This window comes from Medicago sativa, chromosome 1 (assembly GCF_051527215.1).
Source record: "Medicago sativa cultivar Bolivia chromosome 1, Bolivia_mono, whole genome shotgun sequence".
Lineage (NCBI taxonomy): Eukaryota > Viridiplantae > Streptophyta > Magnoliopsida > Fabales > Fabaceae > Medicago > Medicago sativa.
Window position 1 is genome coordinate 18,007,947 of NC_140749.1, and position 13,308 is coordinate 18,021,254.

Here is a 13,308-nt window from a genome sequence, read left to right on the forward strand (position 1 = left end):
ACTCCAAGACTTCAGAATTTTTAAGATACGAAAGTTTATAAAAAATTATCTAAGTGTTTGTGCGTTTTTTATTTTGACAGAGTAAGGAAACTTGCAAAAGTTCAGAGAGTTATTATGTTTTTCAAGTCTTCAACTCCTTATACAGAGGGAAATCTGAGAGACGTTGGAGAGTGACATCGCATAAATTTGAGTCCTTGAAAAGCTTTGATCAGAGACTTTAGAATGTTTCTTGATCTGGTTAATATCGTTGAAAGGTCATTTTAAACTCTTTTTCATCAATTGGAATTATCTGTTTCATTCCCTTTTTTCCTTGAAGTTTTTGTTTGTTTCTACACGTGATTAGAACAAGACAAATTGTACTATCAATGTCTGATAGCAACCTTCCATCAGAAGACGACAAAACCAGTCAGATGTTTCTGATGCTGACTTGGCTTTCAGAGTATGAGTCCTTCAGATGCTTGTGCTCTTCAGAGTTTGTTCCAAAGCTTCAAACGCTCTTAAATGTGCTCATTACTCTGTTCTTTCAAAACCAAAATTGATTTAACACTTTGAATTTAATTCCATGGTCATGCACGCTTGAACACATATAAGTATATCCAAGTTTTTTTATACTTTTTTATCATCAAAATTTTAAAGGCATATTGTACAAAATTCATTTTGGTTCAACAATTTTCGTTCATCATGGCGGCAAAACACCTTGAGAATGTTGTCAATTGGCTCCAAGCTAAATGACAGAGAGTGTGTCAGAGAAAAAAGGTAATAATAATATGGATTGTAAGAGTTGTGAAATGGAATGAAGACACATTCAAAAATAATTGATGTCGCAAAAATAATAAATATTATGGCAAAAAAAACTCATTTGGGGTTAGCTTGGGATCTTGGAGTGTGCTCATCCTAAGGTTTCAAGTTCGACTTTTGGTAGGCAATTCCATACATAGCTTTATCCTGACTTTAAACGGTCCCCCTGCAAGTGGGCGGTGGGATTGGTCCCTTCGAATAAGTCGGTCCTTGGATCAGATACTGTATTTTAAAAAAAAAATCTTTAAAAAAAAATTATAATGCAAAAAGCTATAATAGATAGATGAGAAAAAGTTTCCCGCATGATATATGTGGTCTTTCCTTGCAACACATCAACTCTCTCGATGAAGCCAAAGTCAAGTACAATTTAGCTTAAAGAGTGTAATTATCTAGCAAAAACAAACACATTTAAATTGGATTAGTTTTATATCATCATTAATACAACATACTAATTAACAACATATTCATTCAATACCATTCTTATTTTCTTACATTTACAATAAATAATAAGCGATGACCCTTAACATAAGAAGTAAAATTGAAGCAAAAGATATGGAAAGACACTTGTGTTAGATACTTAATTTGAGAGGAACAATTCGAAGGGGTTGAGCCTTTTGTAGAGTAATCCCAAATTTATCATCCATGTTCATATCTTCTGGTTTCATGCCACCTTCAAGCTCCCAATCAAATGAGTTAATCAGTGAACCCAACATTAACATCAACATCCTATTAGCCAATTGCAAACCTGGACAAATTCTCCTCCCACCACCAAATGGAGCAACTTCAAAATTCCTTCCTTTGACATCAATATCCGATCCCATAAACCTTTCTGGAGAGAACAAAGTTGGGTTCTCCCACAATGTTGGATCCTTACAAATTGTCCACATATTAACTAGCACTTGTGCATCTTTTGGGATAGTGTAGCCACATATCTCAACATCCCTCTCAGCTTTTCTTGGTAGTAAAAATGGAACTGGTGGATGCTTTCTAAGTGTCTCTTTTATTATTGCATGTAAGTATGGGAGATTAGAGATATTTGACTCTTCAAGTAGCACACCGCACCCGATCGTCTGTTCTAACTCTTTCTTAGCTTTTTGCATAGCTTCCGGATTGTTGATAAGCTCCGTCATTGCCCATTCTAATGTTGATGTTGTCGTGTCTGTTCCCGCAACAAATATATCCTATAGAGTAAAACACAATCATATTAATTAAGTGAACCGTCGAACTAGATTACAATTAGTTATAATTCTAAATTAATGATTGAAAAGAAACTTGGAAAAATTATACTTACAAGTGATAGATGTTGGATCATATTTTTATCCATAAACTCATTCTCCTTCCAAATGTTGAGCATGGCATCTAACATGTCTTTGCATGTGTCTACACATGTTCCTTCCCTCATCTTCAAACGTTGATTAATCAACTCTCCAAAGATGTCTAACACTTTTCTTACATTTTTTGTTTGTCTTCTTTTTAGCCCTTGTGGGTCAAGCATCTTCAATACAGGAAAAAAATCTGCCACATTTGGTGTTCCGGCAAGTTTTGTAATATCGGTCGCTAAATCCTTAAATTCTCCAGCTTCACCATTAGATTGAATCAAATCTACAGAGAAAATAGTGTTTGATAATAAATTGATGGTAGTCTTGAACACAATTATTCCAATATCTATTGCTTCACCAATTTGACTGCATTGATGGATATCATCGAGAAGTTGTTGAATTTTGATGCGCCTAACATCTTGACTAGCATCAAGACTCTTATGAGAAAGTAATTGAGTGTTGCATATTTTTCTCAATTCCTTCCAAAGAGGTGAAATGGGTGTGAATGCAAGACTATATTGGTCATGGTTGAGAACTGACACAGATTGTGGAACAGTCCTATTTGACAAGAATTTGTCATTGGTGAGAAGAACTTCTTTGGCCATTGTTGATGAAGAGATAACAACAGTGGTTATTTGCCCTAGCTTGAGACTCATTAAAGGGCCATATATTTTGGCAAGTTTTGCCAATGATTTGTGGGGCTTTTGTCCTAATTCAAGGAGGTTCCCTATGATGGGAAGAGGGGAAGGTCCTGGTGGAAGTTTATAGTTTGGTTTTGTTGTTCTTTTAAGTAGTAAGCTAAAAACATGAATGAATGGACATGTTAACACAAGGACAAGAGTCCAACTGAAAAAATCCATTGTTTCTAGTATTACGATTTTAATGTGAGAGTGAATATTTGTGCTATGACAAATTTTTGTATGGGAATGAGAGAAGATACTTGAGAGAGTGTTTGGTTGATGCTTCTCCTTTTGCCTTCAACTTCTATTTATACATGATCCCCTCAAACACTAGTTGAATTTAATTTAATATAATAATAATCCCACTTGGTACGGACTAATTCCTATGTAGGTTCAAATCAACTTGATGTTATGTAACCAAAAAAAATCAATTTAATGTTATGTAACCGAGTCAATATATATTCTTGTCAGCCCAATTCAAAACTAAAAACCAATTAAATTAGGTAAACTCCAACAAATATGCATGGTTTTTATACCAAAAAAAGAGAAGGAAAAAGAAATATGCATGGATTAGTTAAATGCAAATAATTTTTTTTGAATCGTAATCCCAATTATACTTTCATTAAAATTATTATTAACAATAAATCAAGATTTAATTTGTCTATATTTAATATATTAATAACTAAAGAAACTATAATATTTTTGAAAAATTGTTTTATTTTTAATTTGGGAGAATACTTTCAACTTTTGTACACTTATTTCAAAAAAAAAAATACTTTCAACTTTTGTACACTTATTTCAAAAAAAAAAAAATACTTTCAACTTTTGTACACTTTAAACTAGAATTTAAGTATTATATTTTGATACAACTAGAGCTTAAAACTAGAATTTAAATATTATATTTTGATACAACTAGAGCTTAAAACATGCTGTATGTTAGCGATTATTGATTAACGTGGGTTGGTAACCCCTAAACCCAACAATTAAAAGTCTTGTTATTTTGGTCGAGATCCAAATTGGGTTCTTTAGGTGTCAGAAAATAATTAGCTTGGCTTCTCTTAAGAAATACAAATCGTCCATTGATGTGTTTTATTTTTTGTTTTTTGAAACAAATTATGTGTCTCATTACGTGAACATGGGTTTAAGCCATTATCATCACTAAGAGGAAGAGTTAAATTAATGGTGGAAATGGAAAATATGGAAAGAAAGAAGAATCTATGGAATGTACTTATAAGACATAGTCTTCGCATTACGCAAAGGGATAGTCCTCTCATTTTCTTGAACTAATTTTTTATACATATGAAGATTAATTGATTATGACTTGTCAAGGCCATTGACCTGGTTCATGACTCATTAAGGTTCTTTTACCTTACCTCATCCTCCAACTACGTTACACGAACATATTCTTTAGTCATTTTGTTTTTTTTAAAAAAAATCGCTTTAATTTGTCATTTTCCATTTGAGGAAAAAATATCAATTAGTTAATTTAAACCAATTGATACCAACTAGCCTATATTAAAGTATCCTTAAAAAAACCTATATTATAGTATGAATATATATATATATATATATATATATATATATATATATTCTATCTAAAAAATACCAAAATTGTTAGGTCAGATGTCGTGAATGATATTTGAACTCTAACCTTCCCGGCCGTGAGTGAAATGATAGTTGAACAATCATTTAGTTGCCCAAAAGTAATCTATGGAGATCAAAGCCTTGAGTACTGTAATTGAGAAATATAGTGAAATAAATCCCTCTCGTTGAGAAGACAAAATCATTGTGGATACTATGTACTCGACTAGCTATCAGGCTGATAATGAACCAATATTAATTTGTTGTGTCATCTCTCTCTCTTTCTCTCTCTTATTTACGTCGAGCTCTTTATGGTAATTTAACTTCACTGTGTCTCTAGCTTTAAAATAAAGTTAATTATTTTGATAAAGAAGTGTTATACTCAACTTTTAGCTAACAAGATCCTTAAAGGAAATCGTTAAACAATAAAGTAGTTTTTAAAATTGAAAAATATAACTCAAACCCTCCATTTCTTGTGTTTTTCATCCACCTCCAGTTTAGCTATAGATCACCAGTACCAACAACAAGCTATCAAATAGAGAATAAGACGTCAATGTCAATTTGGACCCTCCAACAACAACAATTATACGGTCATCCACCCCTCTCGTAGTAATTAAGGGCGCAACCATTTAATCAGGGGCGGAGCCACCACCCGGCGAGTCCGGGCACTTGCCCGGGCTCAATCCATACTTTTTTCATATTTCGCTCAACCCAATAGTCTATTAACCTACTCAATTTTTTTTTGGGCAAACTCAATATTTTTCACACGCGCACGCACAAGAATTCTTGACTCTATAATCTTTGCTCAGGCTCTATAAAATTCCTGGCTCCGCCACTGTATATAATTAACCTCTTATTCTTATGTGGCACTCTCAACAACCTATAAAATGTGCAACCTATTGAAAAAATGTTACAAACTCATATTTTGATGACCTCAAAACTCTTTGAAACCTCCCTGATTGTAGTGTTGGACTTGGACTCGGGTAATTACCCAAAAATTTGAATAAGTATAGGTACAGGTGCGGGTACATACATTAATTCTTTTCAAGACATTGAATCGAAAGATGAGGTAAAATAATATAACAAATTTAGTCACAACTTATAATTAAGATTTTATAATTTTTTAACATATAACATATAATAACTACACTTTTTAATGGGAATTTTCTTCTTTTTTTTCCCAAGATATGGAGAACATGAGCTAAGGAAAGAGACACAAGTTTATGATTTTATTTTGTTTGAAATTAATCGTAATATGCATTTTTTTTGTACAAACTTTGAATGTTTTTTACTTGGCAAAATACTATTATTTGTAATAGTTGATACGTCAATTTGAAATATTTTGGATCATATTTAAACTCACTTGTTATGTTCCTTTTGTTTTTTATTGTCTATTCGATGTTAAATGCAGGTAATGTGCACATGTACGAACACTTAGATGCCTATAGTGTATGGAATTAATAGACGGTATAGTTGCTACCCACATGGGTATGAGTTTGGGTACATACATTTTTTACGAAAACATGCATGAGAACGGGCATTATAGTAGCCTGTCCTTTGGGGGCCATTGTCATCCCTAGAAAACATATATGAAAAGTATAGATAGCAGAGAAAAGGTTTAAAGAGAATAGGAGTATATTGAAAAATAGTAGAGAGAGTAAGAATTAAGTGAAAAAAAAAAAGTAGAGAGAATATAAATAGAAAGCTAGCTTAGCGGAAATATAAACTTTAATACATGTTTTTTTAGGGACTTTAATATGGGCACTTCTATGGTGCAGTCAGAAAACTGACTTTTTTGAAAAAGTTATTTTGTTTAGCCAATAGTATAACTTTGATGTCATGTCAGCTACTATAAATTTGATGCCATGTGAAAGACATGTGCAAAACTCATGAATGTGATCTTTGAATGGGAGCCTTCAGATTAGGAGTTAACCGTGTGGCAAGGGCTACTGTCCTTAGAGGTTGGGAAGCTTGAGATCTTGTTGTTGCTGGTTGGAATAAAAGAGAGCTTTTAGTCTCCGTTGCACTTATTCTTGCTGTCAAAAAGTTTTTGTTGCTTTCATGTGTTGAGCAAACTGTATTTTCACCCTAAATTTTAGGGGAATTAGTCACTTTAATCCCTGAATCGGAAGGGATTCGTCACTTTAGTCCCTGAATGCAGATAAATTGCAAAATAGTCCCTAAATGTAGACTTTGTTAGTCAATTTAGTCCCTGAATGCAAACTTCGTTAGTCAATTTAGTCCCTGAATGTAGACTCCGTTAGTCACTTTAGTCCCTGAAATTGACCATGCAGGGACTGTTTTGCAATTTCTCTTCATTCAGGGACTAAAGTGACGAATCATCTCCCATTCAGGGACTAAAGTGACTAATTCCCCTAAATTTTATCACAGATTAAAGATGAGGGTTCCATGTACTATTCTTGGATTAACATTCCATTTGCTTAATGAGTTAGAATCTACTTGTTTTTACTCTTAAGAGTTTTTACTCTATTTAGATAAATGGTTCTCTGCCATCTTTATAAGACCTCAAAGTTGTAGAAAGAATAGAAAGCTAGAGATGTGATGAGAAAAATGAGACAAAAATGTTTAAAATTAAGGTTAACTTCATCAGAAAAGTTATTGTTATGACTTCACCATAGAATTTTCCCTTTAATATAGGCTTAGTTAGTATCTTTTGGTTAAATTAAGTAATTGATATTTTTTGTTGAAATGGAAAAGGACAAAGCAAAACTTTTTTTCACAAACCGACTAAAAGAAAATGTGTGTAAGTTGGTTGGTGAGGAACGGAAAAAGAACGATAATAGCATAATTTAGCCAGGTCAATGGCTTTAACAAGTCATAATCATCATGCATTATAAAAATAGGTTCAAGAAAATGAGAATTTGAGAAGACCATCTCTTGCGTATTATAAAAAAAGTGTTACATATTCTTGGTTTCCTTTTTTCCATTTCAACTACTAATTCCTCCTCTTAGTGATAATGTGCTTAAACCCATGTTGACATAATAAAACACATAATTGACAATTATATCTTAAGAGAAGCCAAGCTAATTATTTTCTGACACCAAAAGAACCCAATTTGGATCTTGACCAAAATAACAAGACTTTTAATTGTTGGGTTTAGGGGTTACAAAACCACGTTAGTCAATAATAGCTAACATACAACATGTTTAAATTATAGTTTACAAAAATTTAAGCTCTAGTTTTATCAAAATATAATATTTAAACTCTAGTTTAAAGTGTACAAAAGTTGAAGTTATTCTCCCAAATTAAAAATAAAAGTATTCATTGAAAAATATAGTTTGTTTAGTTATTAATATATGAAATAAATTAAAGGGTTAAATAAGTTTTTAGTCCCTATAAATATACAAAATTTCGTTTTTAGTCCTCATAAAAAAATTTGACAGATTTTAGTCCCTATAAAATTTATAAATTTTTTTTTTGTTACATAACATTAAGTTGATTTGAACCTACATAGGAATTAGTCCGTACCAAGTGGGATTATTATTATATTAAATTAAATTCAACTAGTGTTTGAGGGGATCATGTATAAATAGAAGTTGAAGGCAAAAGGAGAAGCATCAACCAAACACACTCTCAAGTATCTTCTCTCATTCCCATACAAAAATTTGTCATCTAACAAATTCACTTTCATTGAGATCATCATCTGTACTTGCAAAAAGTACGGTCAAGGATTCTAGGGTTAGGAATCGTATATTAGGGTTTAGACTAAGGATTCGATGCCTTGAGAATGCTCTCAAGAGTAGTATTTATAACCTGCTATGGGCTTGGGCTTTGGTTGCTTGGTTCCCAAGCAACAGGGGTATTTGTGTATTTTAGGCGGTTTCTAGTGGTTTCTAGAAGCTTAGAAGGGCGGTGCCTTAAGATGAGCGCGCCCGAGCCCTTCTAGAGGTCTTTAGAGCCTTTCTGGAGGTCCTAGAGCCTTTCTGAAGGGCTTATAAGCCTTTAGGAATATTATGACGGTTCACAGCCCCCCAAGCACGAGTCTTGGGTTGATAACATGGGACTGGACCTTCTGGAGGTCATCAAGTCTTTAGGGAGGTTTTGGCGGTTCATAGCCCCCCAAGCGCGAGTCTTGGGACAAGGCGAAGTGATTGGCTGTCTTTAAAATTTTAGATTACACTTGCCCTTATTTTCGAGGATTCTCTTGGGGCGATCTTTGGAATGTACCGGGAACCCCCAAGGGTATGTATGTGATCCGTGTTTAAGGTACCATCCCCGGATGGTCTCACAATGTTTTTAATAGCCCCCAAGGGTGCATGTATTACGCACTACCGGTTCCTGTAGCCCCCCAAGCATGAGTCTTGGGACAAGGCGAGATGGTTTGTAAACAGGTATGTCAATCTTTGAATGCTCCATTTGCGCTGTTTGTAAGCACCATAGGGAAATGGCTGAAGCAAGTTTTGTATAGTCACCATGTCTTAGGTGAAAAAATGCCCGAAGGCGACATGATGCACTTTTGGCGTTCTTTTTAACTTGGTACGGCGTCCTTTGCTTCGTCTGGACGATCCGTACTCTTCGACTCTTCGTAGATCTTGTTTTAGTTTTAGATAGGTATTTCATATGAGGGTTCTCTAATCCCTATGAAGTTATTCTGATGGTCCACAGCCCCCCAAGCACGTGTCTTGGAACAAGGCGAAGTGTTTGAATTGCTTAATTGCGTAGATTATGTTTCATATTTTGGTGATTTCGATTAATCGTATTTCACCGAAGCCTTTTTTAGTTCAATTGCTTCGATGATGGATGTCATGGATGATTTACTTAAGTCTTTCGAGTTCTGAGACTCCAATCTGTCGAACCCCGCCAGAGCCCTTTCAGGGTTGGCGTTTTGGGCGAGCACCAGAGCCCTTACAGGGTTGGAGTTAATTATCTACGTCAGAGCCCTTCCAGGGTTGATGGAACTTTCAGTCGAACCCCGCCAGAGCCCTTACAGGGTTGGCGTTTTGGGCGAGCACCAGAGCCCTTACAGGGTTGGAGTTAATTATCTACGTCAGAGCCCTTCCAAGGTTGACGGAACTTTCAGTCGAACCCCGCCAGAGCCCTTACAGGGTTGGCGTTTTGGGCGAGCACCAGAGCCCTTACAGGGTTGGAGTTAATTATCTACGTCAGAGCCCTTCCAGGGTTGACGGAACTTTCAGTCGAACCCCGCCAGAGCCCTTACAGGGTTGACGTTTTGGGCGAGCATCAGAGCCCTTCCAGGGTTGATGTTAAATGTCGACGTCAGAGCCCTTCCAGGGTTGACGGATATTTCAGTCGAACCCCGCCAGAGCCCTTACAGGGTTGACGTTTTGGGCGAGCATCAGAGCCCTTCCAGGGTTGATGTTAAATGTCGACGTCAGAGCCCTTCCAGGGTTGACGGATATTTCAGTCGAACCCCGCCAGAGCCCTTACAGGGTTGACGTTTTGGGCGAGCATCAGAGCCCTTCCAGGGTTGATGTTAAATGTCGACGTCAGAGCCCTTCCAGGGTTGACGGATATTTCAGTCGAACCCCGCCAGAGCCCTTACAGGGTTGACGTTTTGGGCGAGCATCAGAGCCCTTCCAGGGTTGATGTTAAATGTCGAAGCCTGCATTTACAATTTGATAATGATATTTGAATGCAATGATAAAGACAAGCGTTTTTGAAAAAAGGAGAGGGTGCCTCGTTAAAAAACCTGCAAAACAAATCTCAAAGGTCAAGAAAGGTTAGAATAATTCCGTGTTTCATCTTCAAGCTCTTAATGGCGGGATCATTGCTTTCTACATTTCAACTTGGCGTGGTCTTTTGGTGAGTTCTCTCTTTTCGTTCATCTAGCCCTTGGCGGGCTTGTTAGTATCCTTGATTTATCTAAAATATAACAATTCTTCCATGCTTCCAAAGTAATCAGTATCATGAATAAAGGAGTTTTTAATCATATGCAATTATATTCAACGACAATAAATTGTTTATTTAGCTCGCCTATACCATGTGCTCCTCTTCTAATTAAATATTCTATTTCTTTTCCTATCAAATTAGGACTAGCTCGCCTACTTCTTCTCAAATTACCGACTCGCCTACTTCTTATTTAGATTACTAACTCGCCTACTTCTTATTTAGATTACTAACTCACCTACTTCTTATTAGATTGGAACTAACTCGCCTGTTGTTGTTGTCGTGGTCGTAACTTTGCCATTGTCTTGCAAACTTAAATTGGTAAAACTGTTTGTCTACGTATTATGCATATATGCACCCAGAACTAGCCTCAAGATAAGTTAAATGGTATTCATTAATTTCAACTACCAAATTTCTTCACCAATCTGTGTATATGGCATTCTAGTATATCGAATTGTAACAAAGTCACCTGGATCGTGAGAATATTAATCTCGAAAATTGAGGAGGCGTGCCACGTTCCATTTGATTTCTTCTTATGCGCTGATCCTTGTCTTGGGTTGTTGGCCTTGAGAGAAAGAACACAAACTCATCTCTTCTTGCTTTATCATTGATTATTCAAATTGTCATGCTCCTGTGCAGTTCCTTGTCAAGGTAGTGCTCAACAAAATTTAATGGAACGATAGTACCTAATACGAGATGGCTTCAAGGGAGCTGTTCTTGTAGAAATCGCCATGTTATCGCACTGCCGGAACTTCCGCCGCTTTCGTTGACGTCCTCGCCCGACCTTGTTATGTTGAATTCCTTTTACAAAGATGTTACACACATACTCGAACAAGTCATGTTAATGTTAGGTACCTTCAAATCAATTGTCAAAACTTGTTAACATCATAAATGCCGTTTTATTTATTAAAATTTAGAGAAGCAGAGCATATGATCTCCCTTTGAATTAAAACAAATTCATGCCAAATAAATTTCAGAATTAAAGCAAGAAGAAAGACTAACAAACACACATGGGAGCTGAATCAAAAATCGCATCACAAGAAGGCTTTTACTTGCTGCTCTAATTTATTCCTTTTTATAAGCATTATGAAATTATTCCTCAAGAAAACAATTGTATCATGTGTGATTCATATGGGAAATAGCCTTTATCACAAGTATAAGCAGGACGTACTAGATAGCTGAGCCAAAATTCTACAAGCATATTAAATGATAATATGACACATTGAAACAAAAAAAAAAAAAACTAGTATTTCAAGTAATATATAGCTGACTTTTAATTAGGTAGGCGGGCATCATGAATTTGTTGCAGGGGATAAGTAATGATAAGCTACTTATCCCTGTAGCTTGAATACCACATACACGTGTAGCTTGAATCTTTTTTTATGTTTTCTCAGAGTATATTGAACATAAATTTTTCTTCAAATCAAATAGCATTTTTTCTCAAAATATATTCCGCGATAGATTTTCTTCGAATATATTGGAAAGTGTAAATACGTTGAGAAATAATGTTCTTATCTGATATTGATGAGGTGGGTATTCCTTGCCAGGTCCACTGCTCATCAGACCTCTCGCCGCTTTCGTCCAACCTTGTTTGTTAATTCCTCGCCTCATCTGCCTCTGTTTTCATCTTCTTGATCATGTATGTGCTTCCCTATCTTATGCAGAATCTTCAAAACGGCCTTGTAGCAAACTTTGTCAACGAGCAACACTATTACTTGCAAACTTCGTTGCGCTGATATTCGCCTCATCTGCCTCGGTATTTATCTGCCTGTTGTTTGGCGATGTATGCACTTCCCTATTTGCAAAACTCCCTGAATAAGCTCAAGCCAACAACACGTGTTTATAAATCACACTAAGAACGCCATAAAGATAATTATAAGGTTTAATATAATAATATAATAATGAATTCTTTAATCAAATCCTGATGCCGTCACAAAAGAAAATAAAGCTTAGTTAGCGTGATTGAAGTATCCACAAAGCAAAAACTGCCTAATACTCAAAAGCTATAGTCTCTCATGTTATAAATCAGTCTCTACTTATGCTTTTCTTTTACTTATTGGTGGTGATGATTATGTAATTTATTCACTGCATTAGCATAGCGCGTGCAGCTAGTTATATAGCATAATTCCAATAAAAGTCGATCCGATTGCAATTGATATAGTGTTTCATGGTTACAAGGGAAACCTATTTTAAACTATATATATATATATATATATATATATATATATATATATATATATATATATATATATTTGATAACAAAAGGCGATAACAGGATTCTCATAAACTTTAAAACTCCCGTAGCACACAACGGAGAAGCACATCATATGATTTTCCGCACAAACCAAAGGCAACTGAATTCATAAAGTGAAAACGAAAGCAACAAAATCATATGCATATCGTACGCACAACAAAAATAACCGGACGAATAAAAACTGAGGCCGCCGATTGTGATTTTTATCCTTTTAATAATTTTGATAGTAGGATTGATTAGAGAACAACAGAGTTAGAAAGATACAACCTGACACGACATCATGATCTCTTCCTTGGCGGCGTCAGTGAAGCAGAAAAAGCCATGAAGCAGGAACAGTCATACGATGGTAAACTTGAAAGGAGGCGTGATGAAACTTATGATGAAGGAACAGTAACTGATCGGAGAGATGTCAAGGTTGGTTCCTCAATCACGATGGGAGATGCGATCTAAGAGTTTAATCTGGTTGGTTAGGGATTCCGAATCACAGTTTAGAGGCGATTCAGAATTAGGGTTTTTAGGATTTCCAAATCGCGATGCACGATTTAGAAAAGTGGTCAAGGTTAGTTTTACCTTTTCCCACAGACGGCGCCAACTGTACTTGCAAAAAGTACGGTCAAGGATTCTAGGGTTAGGAATCGCATATTAGGGTTTAGACTAAGGATTCGATGCCTTGAGAATGCTCTCAAGAGTAGTATTTATAACCTGCTATGGGCTTGGGCTTTGGTTGCTTGGTTCCCAAGCAACAGGGGTATTTGTGTATTTTAGGCGGTTTCTAGTGGTTTCTAGAAGCTTAGAAGGGCGGTGCCT

The 13,308-nt window shown here is 35.6% G+C and overlaps 1 protein-coding gene across 1 annotated transcript; it reads right to left on the reverse strand.

Moving 5' to 3' along the window:
- Positions 1–1,246: 1,246 nt before the first annotated feature.
- Positions 1,247–3,069, reverse strand: LOC146953272 (geraniol 8-hydroxylase-like). Its single transcript, XM_085745728.1, has 2 exons — positions 2,090–3,069; positions 1,247–1,979 (listed from the first exon to the last, which is right to left on the reverse strand). Exons 1-2 carry the CDS (start codon positions 2,975–2,977, stop codon positions 1,368–1,370), a joined length of 1,500 nt encoding a protein of 499 aa, XP_085601854.1. The 5' UTR covers positions 2,978–3,069; the 3' UTR covers positions 1,247–1,367.
- Positions 3,070–13,308: the final 10,239 nt, after the last annotated feature.